This window comes from Notolepis coatsorum, assembly GCF_963971535.1.
Source record: "Notolepis coatsorum genome assembly, chromosome: 8".
Taxonomy (NCBI): Eukaryota; Metazoa; Chordata; class Actinopteri; order Aulopiformes; family Paralepididae; genus Notolepis; species Notolepis coatsorum.
The window spans coordinates 98,219,425-98,235,029 of record NC_140172.1 but is presented as its reverse complement, the minus strand read 5'-3'; the positions used below and the strand labels follow the sequence as shown (position 1 = coordinate 98,235,029).

The following is a 15,605-nucleotide window of genomic DNA, read 5'->3' as shown; positions in this document are numbered from 1 at the left end:
TCTATAGGCTAATTCTAAGTCCCTCATTACCTCAATCAATCAGATTATATTTCTTTAAACTTGCCTGCTGGATTGAATAATCAAATGAGATCTTGCTAGCGAAAATAACTAGTTAACTGTTATACAGAATTACGAGACGGCTTTCTTGCCCATTGATTGATGTATAGTCAATATTTAACTTATCTCCAATGTGGTCCAACGGGTTGTTCTTTTGACTTCCACACGGACGACCCGGGTTCAAGACCGGGGTCCTTCTTTTTGCAATATAGGAATAATTCAATTTGGTGCACGTTGAGAGCTATATAAAGAATGACATCCTCAATGCATGTAGATTTATAATATTTTAACTTAAAACCAGGCTACTTTGGCGTATAATCATTAATATTATATTCAAAAAAATCATATTGGAAACACGGGGATTTGAACCCCAGTCAGTGGATTGGGAGGCTTGAGCACTACCGCTGGGCCACTGGGCCAGATGGGATAAATTCATTGTTTATACATTAATGAACGAGAGACCCGTGTTTAGAATATCCTTTGTTTTGAATGAAGTTTATCTCTTTATCCTCATTCATTAATGTGACGTCAACGGCTCATTCAATTTCTCAAATCCGTCAAACAGCGCATCTCATCAGACATCTTAATCCCAGTTACAATTAAAATAACCACATCATGTGTACATCGCACGAGCGAGCGCCACCGTCGCCACGGTATATATAACGTGCATTATTTAGGACAAAGTGAATTTAATATCAGCATTTTGGGTCTATTTTACATTTCAAAAGCCCCCTCTGGAAGAATGGAGCACAAAAACGTAATTCAGAATGGTATAATGCAGATCGTAGACTGTGGGAATAGTTTCAGGAAACGGGCTGTCACTTCTTTGCGGGGGCGTGGCGATAGTTCAGGCTAACTTGAACTTGAACTCTGCTTTCGACCAGGCTCAAACTTTTGGATATGTTGTCATGGTGATTTGGAAAATCCAGGTACATGAAATCGGAAAGTCAGGCTAACCCAGTTATCCAGCTAAAGTTATCCGGCTAACTCGGTTATCCCGGTACATGGAACGGGGCCCTGGTCTTCATCACATTTAGCTGGAGGTGCTTAAAAAGTCCTTGAAATTCAAATCAACCATTCGCATTGAAAGTGTTGTTCATCCATGATCAAATAGTTCTGAATAAAGAAATAGAATTTTTTCTAAAGTCTAAAGTGTAACTAATTGTCGGAAATTGGTTGTAAGCCATAAATATTGGATCAGATTTTTTTGTATCCTTTTAAATGCCCTAAAATGAAAAATAGTGCTGGGAAAGTACTTTCCACATGCGATCGTGTAGAAAGACCTCCTTAAACCTCATGCTTACCAGAGATGTGCTTTTTCAGACGGTATCACATTCAGCATGGGGGGGGGGGAGCATGCAAATCAATTAATAAAGTCTTAGTCAATTCAGACCAATCAATTGACCAAGAGGGGGCAGGCCTAATAGATGAGGGTTTACAAATAAGGGTTTACCTTTATTGCATAACTATAGAGTCCTCGCGAATGCTCTGTCAGGTGCGAATGCTGTGATTTTAGCAGACCCACACACACACACGTACGCAGGGCCGGATTAACGACCGGGCCGCGGCCTGTGGGCCTCTAGTGATGAGGAGCCTAAAAAAAGAGGCCTTTTGGAGGCCCCTCGTCACAAGAGGCCCCAAATTAGTATTATTCTTTTTTTAACTTTTATTTTAAAAGAATTTGGAGGCCCCTCGTCACTCGAGGCCTTTTGGAGGCCCCTCGTCACTAGAGGCCCCAAATATTTGTTTATTCTTTTTTAACTTTTATTTAAAAAAAATTTGGAGGCCCCTCGTCACTAGAGGCCCCACATTTTATTTTTATTTTTTTTCTTATTTTGGAGATCGATGTCATACTGTGACACTGAAATGAAAACATATTTCATCAACTAAAATATTTTGTCAACAAAAAATTTTCATCAACTAAAATATACAGTACGTCACACCCTGCCGTCTGCAAGTGGCTAATCTTGAGTATTTTTTCTCCTCTTCATAAGAGTTTGAGGTTTTCCGTTTGAGGTAAAAACAGCAATAAAAAGTCAAAACTTGCATCTCCACATCCCAGCCCCGACGCCTGAATACTTTTACCAAAGGATTTCCAGTTCCGCGTTCGCGTTCTGCGCTCTGATAGGCCACTGACGTTTCTGGTAGCGCCAATCGTGTGACGCCTCTTTCTTTCACCGGTTAAACTTAGGCACTCTTTCGAAGTTGGTTAAGGTTAGAGTTTGTCTTAGAGCAGGGCGATAGAACACCAGCCCTGATTCCATACTCTAACCTTAACCAACTTCGAAAGAGTCGCTTATACGTCAGTCAATATTTCTATTGTATTTCTTTTCTTTTATACATACATACATACATACATACATACATACATACTTTTTTTTTTGATCCACTTTTTCTCCCATTTTTCTATATTTTCTCCCATCCCAATTTCGTATCATCCAATTCAACCCTCCCCTGTCACGAACGCTGTTTCTTGCCTCCCACAAGCCGGCTGCAATGTGGACTAAGTCATACATAGCACAAGTCCCCTCCGGTACTTGAGGTAACAGCAGTCGCATCTTTTCACCTGCGCAGCTCGATCTCTCAGTGTCGAGGAGTAACGCGTGGGAGGCTCACGCTGCCCCCGACACTTCCTGATTCTACTGCGCAGGCGCACCAACCGACTTGTAGGAGTCGCTTGTTCACAACGTTCGATCCCCACCCTTCAGTTTTCCCTCCCCGTAATACGGCCAATGTGTATTACTGCGGACGACCAGCTAAACTGAAAACAATGTGGAGAGCTGGATTCGAACACGCGAATCCTAGGGTCTCCACACTGGTGGCGAGTGCCTTGCCCACTACACCACCTAGCCGCCCTATACATACATACATACATACATACATACATACATACATACATACATACATACATACATACATACATACATACATACATACATACATACATACATACATACATACATACATACATACATACATACATACATACATACCCACCCCCACCTAATAGACAGTCCCCTCCCCACTGTATGTAATGTATATATTCTCTCCCCACCGTATGTATATTTCTCTCCCACCCACCCACCCCTTCCTAATGTACAGTCCCCTCCCCATCATATGTATATACTCTCTGTCAGGATCTATGGGTAACAGTACTGTATATTTGCATATCATATATGTCACAAATGTAACAGTACTATATACCTGTATGTCATGTATGCCCCTATGCCATAAATGTCACGATGTTATATACGGTATGTTGTGCATGTCATACATATCACTATGAATTGAAAATGGGGGACCCTGATGTAAACAAGACAAACGTCTTTCTCTGGTCTGCATCCCCTTAACAATTGTGTGTATTGAGCCGTACTGTATTATTTGTACCCATTCTGCAATCTGTTAAATACAATTTTCATTAATTCATTCATTCACAGACAGTAACACAGGACAAAAACACATTTCAACCCCCTCCCTTCCCTAATTATAATTTAAATTGACATTCACGTAAAAGTAAGCTTACTATTCTAATATTATATTCTTGTCTCCAAAGTGTGTGCATGTTTTTTTTCTTCCTGAGGATGGCGCCATCCCCCCATCTAAACATGATGTGTTTCTTTTCTCTTCTCTTCTTGATTGATTGAAAACTTTATTAACAGATTGTAGAATGGGTACAGTACAGTACAGTACAGCTCAATAATTGTTAAGGGGATGCAGACCAGAGAAAGACTTTCATCTTGTTTACATCAGGGTCCCCCATTTTCAATTCATCATAACATATATGACATACATGACATACAGATAGACAGTACTGCTACTACATCTATACATTTATGACATACCAGATTTGCAAATACAGTACTGTTTGTGATACGAAAAGAGTCCAGAAAAGAGAGTATATACATTTGACGTAGAAACTGTACATTGGAGGAGGTTGGGTAGGTGGGGTGAGGTTGGGGGGGTGGGGGACACTGTACAACTGTACAAGCAAAACTGTACATTGGAATATTGACAAAACCATACTTGGTCATTTACTGTACATTGGAGGGGGTTGTGTTAGGACATTTACAGGGGCCAGTTTCGAATTGCAGTCTCCCGTAGGTGTTCTTTGAGAGTGTTTTTGAAAGTGGGTAGTGATTCACATTCCTTTACAGCTTTGGGTAGGGCGTTCCACATTGATGTGGCATAATTGTGAAACGTGTTTAGTCCCTTGTTTGAGCCGAATCTGGGTTTAACATGATTTGTGGAGCTCCCTCTGGTGTTGTGATCGTGGTATTTACTGACTTTTGGGAAGTATTTTGACATGTACATGGGTACCTTGGTCGTGTAGTGTATCTTGTAGACCAGGCCCATTGCAAGTTGCTGTACTTTGTCGTCTACTCTAAGCCATCCTAGGTTGTCAAAGTGGGCAGGGGTGATCAAAGTCCTTTTAGCTTGGCCCTCAGAGCCCACCACTTCTAAATATTCTATATATTTTTTAAAGTGACATATAAAAACGCCACTGTGCGTGTGTGCACGTGTGTATGTGTGTGTGGGGGGGCCTCCACAAGAATCTGGCCCAGGGGCCTCTGAAGTCTTAATCTGGCCTTGCACGTACACGTACACACACACAAAAACACACACCTGGAGGAACACCACAAATAAGCAATACGTTATTCTCCAATGAGAGACGTGAGGAAAGTCATTTCTCTGCTGGAGAATCTCGAGTGTCTAAAGTAGCTATTGATCAGCTGAAAATAGCCTTTTGCCTCCAGTCATCTTCTCATATGAACGCCTTCAGGGCCACAGTATATTCAATCAGTGTGTGTGTGTGTGTGTGTGTGTGTGTGTGTGTGTGTGTGTGTGTGTGTGTGTGTGTGTGTGTGTGTGTGTGCGTGTGCGTGTGTGTCCTGCAGTCGTGCCGACTGGGGCAGCACCGGCCCATCTCGAAAGGCCACCCCGACGGCATCGTGCACGTGGGCGCCACCGCTGCCAAGAAGCTGGCGGAGCAGCCGGTGAGCGACTGGTTCCTGAAGGCCGCCAGCGACGCCAGCGACGCCGCCTTCACCAAGCTCAAGCTCTACGCACAGGTGTGCCGCCACGAACTCGGTACGTGTGTGTCGGTGACCGGGCCGTCGGAGAGGGGAGACGGGGGAGGGGAGACGGGGCTCTTTGTCTGGTTCCACATGTGTCTCTGGTTCTTTTACCTCACTTAACCCTTTCACTACCACACTACCAAATGGTTAACCCTTTCACTGCGACAATACAGAAGGTTGACCCTTTCACTGCCACACGACAAAGGGTTAACCCGTTCACTACCACACTACAGAAGGTTAGCCCTTTCAGTACCACGCTACAGAAGGTTAACCTTTCACTACCACACTACAGACGGTCAACCCTTTCACTACCACACTACAGAAGGTTAACCTTTCACTACCACACTACATAAGGTTAACTTTTCACTACCACACTACAGAAGGTTAACCCTTTCACTACCACACTACAGACGGTTAACCTGTCACTACCACACTGTGTGGTAGTGAAAGGGTTAACCTTATGTAGTGTGGTTGTGAAAGGGTTAACCCTCTGTGGTGTGGCAGTGAAAGGGTTTTAACCTTCTGTATTGTCGCAGTGAAAGGGTTAACCATTTGGTAGTGTGGCAGTGAAAGGGTTTTTAACCTTCTGTATTGTCGCAGTGAAAGGGTTAACCATTTGGTAGTGTGGTAGTGAAAGGGTTAAATGCATGGCTTTAGTCGCCTCTCGTTCCTGAATATCCACCTTTTTGACGCTGCTTGGTTTAGTTCTGAGCCTGAGAAGCTTGACTGTTAAAAAAGAAAGTGGGTATTTGACACGTCAGTGGGAGGCTGAATTGAAATGGAATGAATTGGCAGCTTCTCTCCCATTTTCTTGCACAATGCTCGATTTTCATATTAATCGAAATCTCTCTCTCTCTCTCTCTCTCTCTCTCTCTCTCTCTCTCTCTCTCTCTCTCCCTCAGCTCCATACCTCGCCTCACAGCCATTGGACAGCTCCCTCCTCATACAGCCCGCCCCCTCGCCCCCTTCGCCTGACCAGTCTTCATCCGCACAGTCGACAGGCTCCTCCTCGTCCTCTTCTGCTAGCCAACAGAGCTCTGTGACCTCTGGAAGCTCCTCCCTCCCCAACAACAACAACAATAACAGCAGCAGTAGTAGCAGCAACAATAACAGCAACAACGCGCCTGGCAACAGCTCCGGTGCGGCCAACAGTGCCAACAGCTTGGTGGCGTCGTCGGGCCAGACGGGTGGCGGGATACAGTCGGCCAAGCCCGGCTCGTTCCCCCCCTTCGGGACCGTGGCCGGCCAGGGAGGTGGACCCCAGAGCGGACAGCTGGGCCAGCAGGCTGGTACCCAGAACACCTCAGGGGACGCCCCTGGCAGCCAGCCCCAGGGGCCTGTTGAGCCTCCAGAGAGGTACGACATCATGTACACTCCTGAGACGTTTTATAAAACGTACCACAAGCCTGAAAACTAAAATACATTTTGGGGAATTTGGGGATACATTTTTTATCTTACAATATAGAATCCTGATTATCACCTTTTCTTTTTCCTCTCGATTCCCCCTCCCCCCAAACCCTAGCGCCTAGTGCACAGTGTTTAGAAGTAGTGCTTTAACCCTTTCACTACCACACGACAGAAGGTTAACCTTTCACCACCGCACTACAGACGGTTAACTGTAGTGTGGTAGTGAAAGGGTTAACCTTCTGTTTTGTGGTTGTGAAAGGGTTAACCCTTTGTCGTGTGGCAGTGAGAGGGTTAACCTTCTGTATTGTCGCAGTGAAAGGGTTAACCATTTGATAGTGTGGTAGTGAAAGGGCTAATCATAACCAAGTATCCAAATATTAACATTTTAGTGCTACAACCTGCAGAAGAACCAAACACTAGGACCAGAGCTGCTAACCCCAGTACTGTAAGATGGAACCGTTCTCAATAACAAGCCTCTCTCCACGTCTTCTCCTTACTTCCCCCGCTCAGCACTCTGGAGAGAGAGAAGGTGGGCGTGCCCACGGACGGCGAGTCCCACGCTATCACGTACCCGCCGGCCATCGTGGTCTACATCGTGGACCCCTTCACGTACGAGGAGGCGGACGGTGCCCTGGGGCCCGTGTCGACCCACTCAAGCGTGTGGACCCTGGGTCTGCTGCGCTGCTACCTGGAGATGCTGCAGTCCCTGCCCCCACAGATACGCAACTCCATCTCAGTACAGGTTAGGGTTGCACGGTATACCGGTATTGGTATAGTACCGCGGTACTAGAGTGTTTGAAATGATACTATACTGCGTTTGGGAAAAAACGGTACTTAAAAAAAAATATTCATTTATGCATGCGAATGCCTTTTTATTGGAGCACAGCGCTGCTGTCAGTGGTGACGTTGCGCTAGTTTACCGGAAGCAACCTTCTGGAATGAAGAACAACAAACTCTAGTTGGGACGGGAGCTGGCATGGCTCGTCCGGCGAGTGTTGGCATCGGTGGCACGACTGCAGTGCTGATGGGGGCTGCTGTGGCGCGTTGGTTGTCGTGGCCATCGGCAGTCGCGGTGAGGATCTTTGTTGATTGGCGTTGGCTAGCTGGCTTTGGCTAGAGTTGTGGTTCGCTAGCTGTGTGGGCTAACGTTGGCCGAGTTTACTCTGGCAGCGTGTGCTGGCTAGCTGGCGTTGATCAGTGGGGATCCTCGCTGCGATTGTCGATGGTTGTGGTGGCTGACGTTGCGTGCTGTGGTGGCTCCTGTCAGTGCTGTGGTCGTGCCGTTGATGCCAACGTTCATTGGATGGGCTATGCTAGCTCTCGTGACTACAGTTCCTTATACGAGCATTAGAAAATGTCCACAATGCTATTCGCAAGAATAGAAAATAAATTGAAAAGCCTAATAATAAGCTATACATAGCCTAAACTGCCATGCTGAAAGCTAGTAAACACAGCATCTCTATAGCTTAGTCACAAACGTGATTTATACAGAGACATTTGACAATTGCCCATTAATGGTTCATACATACTGTAAAGACAACGGAAATCTATTACATTTTTGTTAAACAGCCTACAATATGACATAACCTAGTTCTAGATTATGATAGGCTATAATCAGTCTCACTCATCAAAATGTTTTCTAGGTAACTTATGGTATCTCAAACTAATTAGGCCCTCTGCTATGACAAATGTATAATAATACAACCATACTTTTTCTACCCCTTGAATTTTTTTTAACTACAGAAGTCTGCTGCATTTGGCTCACAGAGTGACTCCCCCCACTCAGAAGCAACCTAACCTCCGCTTTTTTTGAGCAGCATATAAAGTACACAAATTAGTCCAAAGATGATAAAAGGCTCAACAGGGCAGTCGCAGAGTTCATCTGCATGGACTAAGTTCCAATATATACTGTATACAGTTGAGAAAGCTGGGTTCAGAAACCTTGTACAGCAACTGTTTTGAGTGCAAAAAAAGTTCTCCAGCATTTTGAATGCCATTGCTTTTAAAGTTTTAATTGAATTTATTTATTCTTGTCATTGTTCATTGTTGTGTTTTAAAATAAAGAACAATAATGACATCTGAGAGTTTTTCTCAGATTTTGAGGAAAAGTATCGAAAGTATCGAAAAGTATCGAAATTAATATTGGTATAGTATCGAAACTAAAATGTTGGTATCGTGACAACCCTAGTAGCCTACAGGTAATATAAGACCGACGACCTATCAAAACGTCATGGTTAGGGAGATTTTAATTCACATTATACACAATGGGCCTCATTCACAAAGCGATATAAGAACAGATTTCGTTCTTAACTAGCATTTCTTCTTTTTTTTTCGTTTTTTTTTTTATTATTATTTTTTAAACAAACACATAAACAAACATGACAACACAATATTAGATATACAAGCATTAATTAACAGTGCACATCCAATGAAATCACCATTTAGTTAAATGTCTTATACAAGATATACCCCTAATACCTGCTATCTAATACCCTACACACATATGCTCTAGCTCGCACCCCCCCCCCCCCCCCCCCCGGACCCCCCATTGGATAATCCATCCATTATCACTCGCAGCTAACCAGACACTACCATTATATGCTAGCTTTTATTCTCTCCACCACTTCTAACCACATTGTCATTTTGGATTCATTGAGACCCAAAATTCTTGCTGTAGATATTTCTAGATAAATCACATTGAGATATGTAAGAATCCAGACCTTCCGGCAAATTTTTTCCGGTTGAAACCATCGTGATGCTATCAGCTTTTTAGCCACTGTGATACCAGATAAAACCAATCTCTTTAGCTGTATATGTACTGCACACTCAAAAACATCATTCAGCAGTAATACAGAGGGGTGTACAGGTATATTCAGAGTTAAGAGATTTGATAATTGCTGGGTCACTTCTTTCCAGAATATCTTAACTGGTGGGCAGTCCCAGTACATGTGTATAAATGTCCCCTCGTCCCCATTTGTACATAAGGAGCATTTGGAGTCTTGTTTAAGACCCATTCTGTTCAGTCTTATAGGAGTCAAGTATGTCCTGTGAATATAGTTAAGATTGATTTGTTGATGGTCCGGGTTCCTTGATGCAAGTCGAACATTTGCCCAGGCTTCTTGCCAATCAAAATCTTTTTCCAGGTCTGGTATATCCCTCTTCCAGACTGAGTCCAGACCGACGACCTATCAAAACGTCATGGTTAGGGAGATTTTAATTCACATTATACACAATGGGCCTCATTCACAAAGCGATATAAGAACAGATTTTGTTCTTAACTAGCATTTCTTCTTCTTAAATTTCTTTATTAGCGTTTTACAGCTTTTTCTGGCCACGCAGGATCGATAGAGGAGAGAGGGAGAATGGGACAAGACATGCGGCAAATGGTCGCCTGGACTGGGAAACAAACCCGGGACAACCGCTTCGTGACTCAGCACGCTATGTGGTGTGCTACTGGAGCGCCCACCTAGCATTTCTTCTTATTTTGTTCTTACCTGGGATTCAGCAATGTTTTCTTATTTTTGCTTTTCTCTTAGGCAAGACCAAATTCTAAGAGTGGTCGAGAGCACTCTTACCCAGATAAGAAACTCTTACCCAGATGGGAAACATAAAAAGAAAAAAAAAAAAAAAAGCCTACCATTGGTCAATTGCGTGCATTCTGCTTCTGAAATGGATTATACAGTATATTGCTGTTAGAACAGATTTAAGAACAGGTGGGATTCATCATTCAACACACCTGGGTAAGAACCGTTTTGGACGTTAAGAACGGGTTGATAATATATGAAAAATAATAAGAAGAGTATTGGTGAATGAGGCCCAATGATCTCATAAAATTGTCCTTTTCTTTCCCAAGTCATGGTTTTTATTTTTTCTTCTAGTAAATCACATTGCTTTTCCAAAAGTGTCTATTCTCAAATTGCTGTGTTTTTATACATGTTGTGGAACGTACGTAGTTAGTTAACCATATTTATTTTGATCAAAGTGAACTTTATTGTCATTTCCCATAATGTGCAAGATATTCAGATAAATTCAATTGTGTTCCCCCCTTCCCACGGTGTATATACAAAGATCTAATATAAAGATAAAGTAACATATAGGACACTATAAACATAGAGTAACATATACGACATAATGTACACACACAATATACAGGACTATATACAATATAAACAGTAGCTAAAAATTAAATTAATGAGTGAAATAAACATAGAGGTAAAAGAGGACTTCGTGCAAATCTTCTAGCAGCAGTGGTACATAGTAAATATAAATAATGGCAGTCAAATTAAATAATGGCAGTAAAGTGGCAGTGAGTTAGTAAAGTAAAGTGGCAGTGTGTGTCTGTGTGATGGTGTGTGTGTGTGTGTGTGTGTGTGTGTGTGTGTGTGTGTGTGTGTGTGTGTGTGTGTGTGTGTGTGTGTGTGTGTGTGTGTGTGTGTGTGTGTGTGTGTGTGTGTGTGTGTGTGTGTGTGTGTGTGTGTGTGTGTGTGTGTGTGTGTGTGTGTGTGTGTGTGTGACTGTGTGTGTGTGTGTGTGTGTGTGTGTGTGTGTGTGTGTGTGTGTGTGTGTGTGTGTGTCAATGGGGGGAGGGGGTCTTAGACCAGAGTCTGTGGGGGAAGAGTAAGGCCCTGTCCACACGAGCGTTTGGATTTAATATAACCGAAGTTTGAAAAAAATTAACTCTGTCCACACAGGTGAACAACCGTGTATAACTGCGTACCCACGGCACCAGCAACCGTTACATGTAGTACAATGCCAAAACAGTAGGCGGCGATGTTGTTCAGACATGAAGGCCATTTCAACCAATCAGAAAAGGCTGAACGCTCACTAAACTTCCTGTTTAGAAACACAGCTGGACCCTATTGATAATTTTGCCAACGGAACATATATTTTCAGCAAAGAAAGAAACTGCAATAAACAAACGGATACATTCACTGTGTGTTCTGCCTCTCATTTTGTTGATGAAACAAAACCATCAGCAACACAATTTACCACCAAGAGCGGATAGTTTAGTCTCACAAAAGACCGCCGGTGTTGTTAGCTACATGCTAATGTGAATGGCTATATCCATGTATAGTATATAGCTTAAATGCTAACGTAATGTGGTAACGTTACCGATATGAAATGGATGCAAACGTTATTTAACACATTGCAGAATGGGTACAATACAATACGGCTCAATACAAACAATTGTTAAGGGGATGCAGTCTGGACTGGGTTCCTTATAACAATAACTTGACAACACATGAGTTTAGTTTAGCTGCAGCTACATTTTTCTCTGAGCGTCAACAGACATCAGTCGATCACAACACTCTTCAACACAGACGATACGTTTTGAACAAAAGTTTGTTACAATCATTTTCATATAACGCTACTTGGGACAGCTCTGCTGTAAACACTGGTGTAGCTGGCTCTGCTCTAATCTCTCTACCCCGCGGTCTGCCGTGAACATGGGAAATAATTGCGACAGCTCTGCTGTAAACACTGGGAATAACCTCGGTTGCTATGCCCACACGCAACTGCAAAACCGCAAAACTTCACCCTGGGCACCGGTTTCAAAGACCGCAGTTGCAGTGTAGCAAATCCCCGGTTGTGTGTGGCCGAACAGTACAACTGCGCACATACAATCATGGTTATATTAAAACCAGCGCTCGTGTGGATGGGGCCTAAGAGAGATGGGGGGGGGGGAGCTGGGTGTGTGTGTAATCAACGTTAGGCTGCGGTTAGACTTTCGTTTCATTTTCGTTTCATTTTCAGATGAGTTTCGCCGCAACGTAGCGGGAGGCGAGTCACACTTTTCGTTTTGTCACCTGAGCACAGTGATGTAGTACACTGCCAAAGCAGTAGGTGGCAGTAGGTGGCGAACATGAAGGCAATTTTCAACCAATCAGAACTTGAATGTGCCAATACACTTCCTGCGAAGAAAATGTCAACAAGGCGGGCGCCGCCATCTTTGCCTATTTACCCAATGCAGCACTTCTTCTTCAGAAAAGTGTAATAAAAGTGCAATAAACAAAACGGATACATTCACTGTGTGTTCTGCCTCTAATTTGTTGATGAAACAAAACTAACATCAACACAAGTGACCACCAAGAGCGGATAGTTTAGTCTCAAAAAAGATCAGTGATGTTGTTAGCTACATTGTTAGCTGCATGCTAACGTGAATGGAATATGCCATTATAACAGTATAGCATTGTGGCTAGAAGCTAACGTTAGCTCACGCTAGTTAGCCACCACCAAACTGATGATATCGGGAGCTATCAGTAGCTAGATAACATTAGAGACAACGCTGTGTGTATTAAACAAAGGTGAATAGATGACTGGGCCATTTAGTTTAATGCTTGTTAAGATTGAAAGAGGAGCGCTGAGCTAACAGGGTCTGATAGCTAACGTTAGCCAGCTGCTCATGCAATCGGTAATGCTAGCAGAATGAATGGATGTAAACTTTATTTAACATATTGCATAATGGGTACAATACAATACGGCTCAATACAAACAATTGTTAAGGGAATGCAGACTGTTGTAGCTTGGACTGGGGTCCTTATAACAATAACTTGACAACACATGGTAGCTGCAGCTATTTGGGACAGCTCTGCTGTCACCGAAAGGGCACGCAGATGGTATCTACTGCGCATGGGCGTTTTGGCAACAACGGCTCCGTGCAGATTACACACATGTTGTCGGCGAGTTTTGGCGCTAGGCCTACTCCAAAACGGAAAACACAATTTTGCGTTTTCATTAGGGCCACAACGTATCCGGCAAAAACGTCATTTCTATGTAACAGGGACAGCAAACGTATTCAAAAACGTATAAAAACGAGCACAAAAACACTGCGTGTAACAAGGGCCTTAGTCTAATCCAGTTCCCATAGCGAGTTTTGCTCCTTCACAAGTCCGTGTACATCTTGTCCACCTCAGATCATCCCTTGCCAGTACCTGCTCCAACCTGTCCGGGGCGAGGAGCGCCACGTCTACGCCCAGCACCTCAAGTCTCTGGCCTTCTCGGTCTTCGCCCAATGCAGACGACCGCTGCCCGCCTCCACCAACGTCAAGTCGCTGACGGGCTTCGGCCCCGGCCTGGCCATCGACACGGCACTGAAGAGCCCGGAGGTAAAGCATACCGGCTAGCCGAGTTCCAAGAGATGCTGTTTTGACCTCCATGTATTAGGCATTAGTAAGAATAGTGACATGTGTTGTGCATTGACTGACCTGTAAAAGGAACAACAACTTCAAATGAATTAGGGCTGACCTTCAAAGCTTTTTTTGGCAATCGAAGCTTCGGGGCCGAGCTTCGATTTTAATTCGAAGCTTCGATTAAAAAAATATTTAATATATATATATTTTTTTATCTTATGTTGTGGGACTTGTACAGCACTTTGGTAAACTTTGTTGTTTTTAAATGTGCTCTATAAATAAAGTGGATTGGATTAATTAATTAAGTAGCCCCTTTCGTGACTGTGACGCAGCCAACAAGGTTTCACTCGGCTGTGTGATTTAATTCAAGGTGGATCGCTGTTGTCATTTGAACAACTTCAGATTTCATGGGAACTACCAATCCCCCAAATCAAGAATGTTTAAGATGAATGAAGTAAGATTTTGATTATTTGAAATATGGCCTGTGTAGACTAAACTATGCACAGATTTATGTCAGTCTACAAGGTCCGGATTCTACATGGTCCGGCAATGTAGACCTTGTAGACTCCACTAGAGACCAATTATCAGTGAATGTTCATGCATTTTTAAGAAGGGCTACTTCCACAAAAAAACAAAGAACTCACCAAAACATCTCAGTAGCACCTTATCTAAATGTTCTATTTCATATATGGAGATTCATATTTATTTATGTATTGCATGCATTTCTACATGGCCCCACCCAATGGCCCCATGCACACACACACACACACACACACACACACACACACACACACACACACACACACACACACACACACACACACACACACACAATCGAAGTAAAAAATTTAAAATTAAAATCGAAAAGCGAGAGACTAAACCTAACGCTCTTGTTGTTGTTAGCTTACATGCTAACGTGAATGGGATCGACCATAGCATTGCGGCTAGGCTAGCTACCATAGCAGTACAGCAGCTAGTTGAATGGATAAACGTTATTTAACATTGCAGAATGGGTACAATACAATACGGCTCAATACAAACAGTTGTTAAGGGGGGGAGCAGAGTCATCAACACAATGTACCACCAAGAGTGGAGAGTTTATGTCTCTCAAAAAGCGAGAGACTAAACGGGAGCATGTCTATGTTCCCCGGGTCCTATGTTTCCCGGGTTCTATGTTCCCCGCTTTGATTGATTGATTGATTGAAAATTTTAGACCACCAGCCCTGATTCCAAACTCTAACCTTAACCAGTTAGAAAGAGGGCCTAATCTTAACCGTTCGAAACAAGGCGGACATTAATAATTAATAAAATAATAAAAATTTATAAAAATTTCAATCTATTAATCAATCAAAGCGGGGAACATAGGACCCGGGGAACATAGGGATGATCCCGACTAAACCTAACGCTCTTGTTGCTGTTAGCTTATATGCTAACGTGAATGGGATGGACCATAGCATTGCGGCTAGGCTAGCTACCATAGCAGTACAGCAGCTAGTTGAATGGATAAACGTTATTTAACATTGCAGAATGGGTACAATACAATACGGCTCAATACAAACAGTTGTTAAGGGGGGGGCAGAGTCATCAACACAATGTACCACCAAGAGTGGAGAGTTTATGTCTCTCAAAAAGTGAGAGACTAAACCTAACGCTCTTGTTGTTAGCTTACATGCTAACGTGAATGGGATTGACCATAGCATTGCGGCTAGGCTAGCTACCATAGCAGTACAGCAGCTAGTTGAATGGATAAACGTTATTTCGATGGCACAAGCTTCGAACAGAAAAGAAAAATCGAAGTAAAAAAAAATAAAAAATGTAACTTCGATTTTTTTTTAAATGTTCGAAGCTTGTGCCATCGAACGAAGCTTCGAAGTATTTAAGACAGCCCTAAAATGAATAGAATAGAATAGAAATCCTTTAATAATCCTGAGGGAAA

The 15,605-nt window shown here is 43.1% G+C and overlaps 1 protein-coding gene across 2 annotated transcripts in view; it reads left to right on the top strand.

Annotated features, from left to right (window-relative positions):
• The window catches only part of med13a (mediator complex subunit 13a), a 211,346-nt gene that overhangs the window by 174,520 nt on the left and 21,221 nt on the right, over nucleotides 1-15,605 (top strand). For both annotated transcript variants that reach the window (XR_014619986.1, XM_084319688.1), the window contains exons 19-22: nucleotides 4,953-5,145; nucleotides 6,035-6,488; nucleotides 7,050-7,281; nucleotides 13,454-13,645. Coding sequence is in view for 1 of the 2 variants with exons in the window: in XM_084319688.1 (XP_084175814.1) it covers nucleotides 4,953-5,145; nucleotides 6,035-6,488; nucleotides 7,050-7,281; nucleotides 13,454-13,645 (1,071 nt within the window). In the remaining variant the exon portion in view is untranslated. The remainder of the gene's footprint in view (nucleotides 1-4,952; nucleotides 5,146-6,034; nucleotides 6,489-7,049; nucleotides 7,282-13,453; nucleotides 13,646-15,605) is intronic.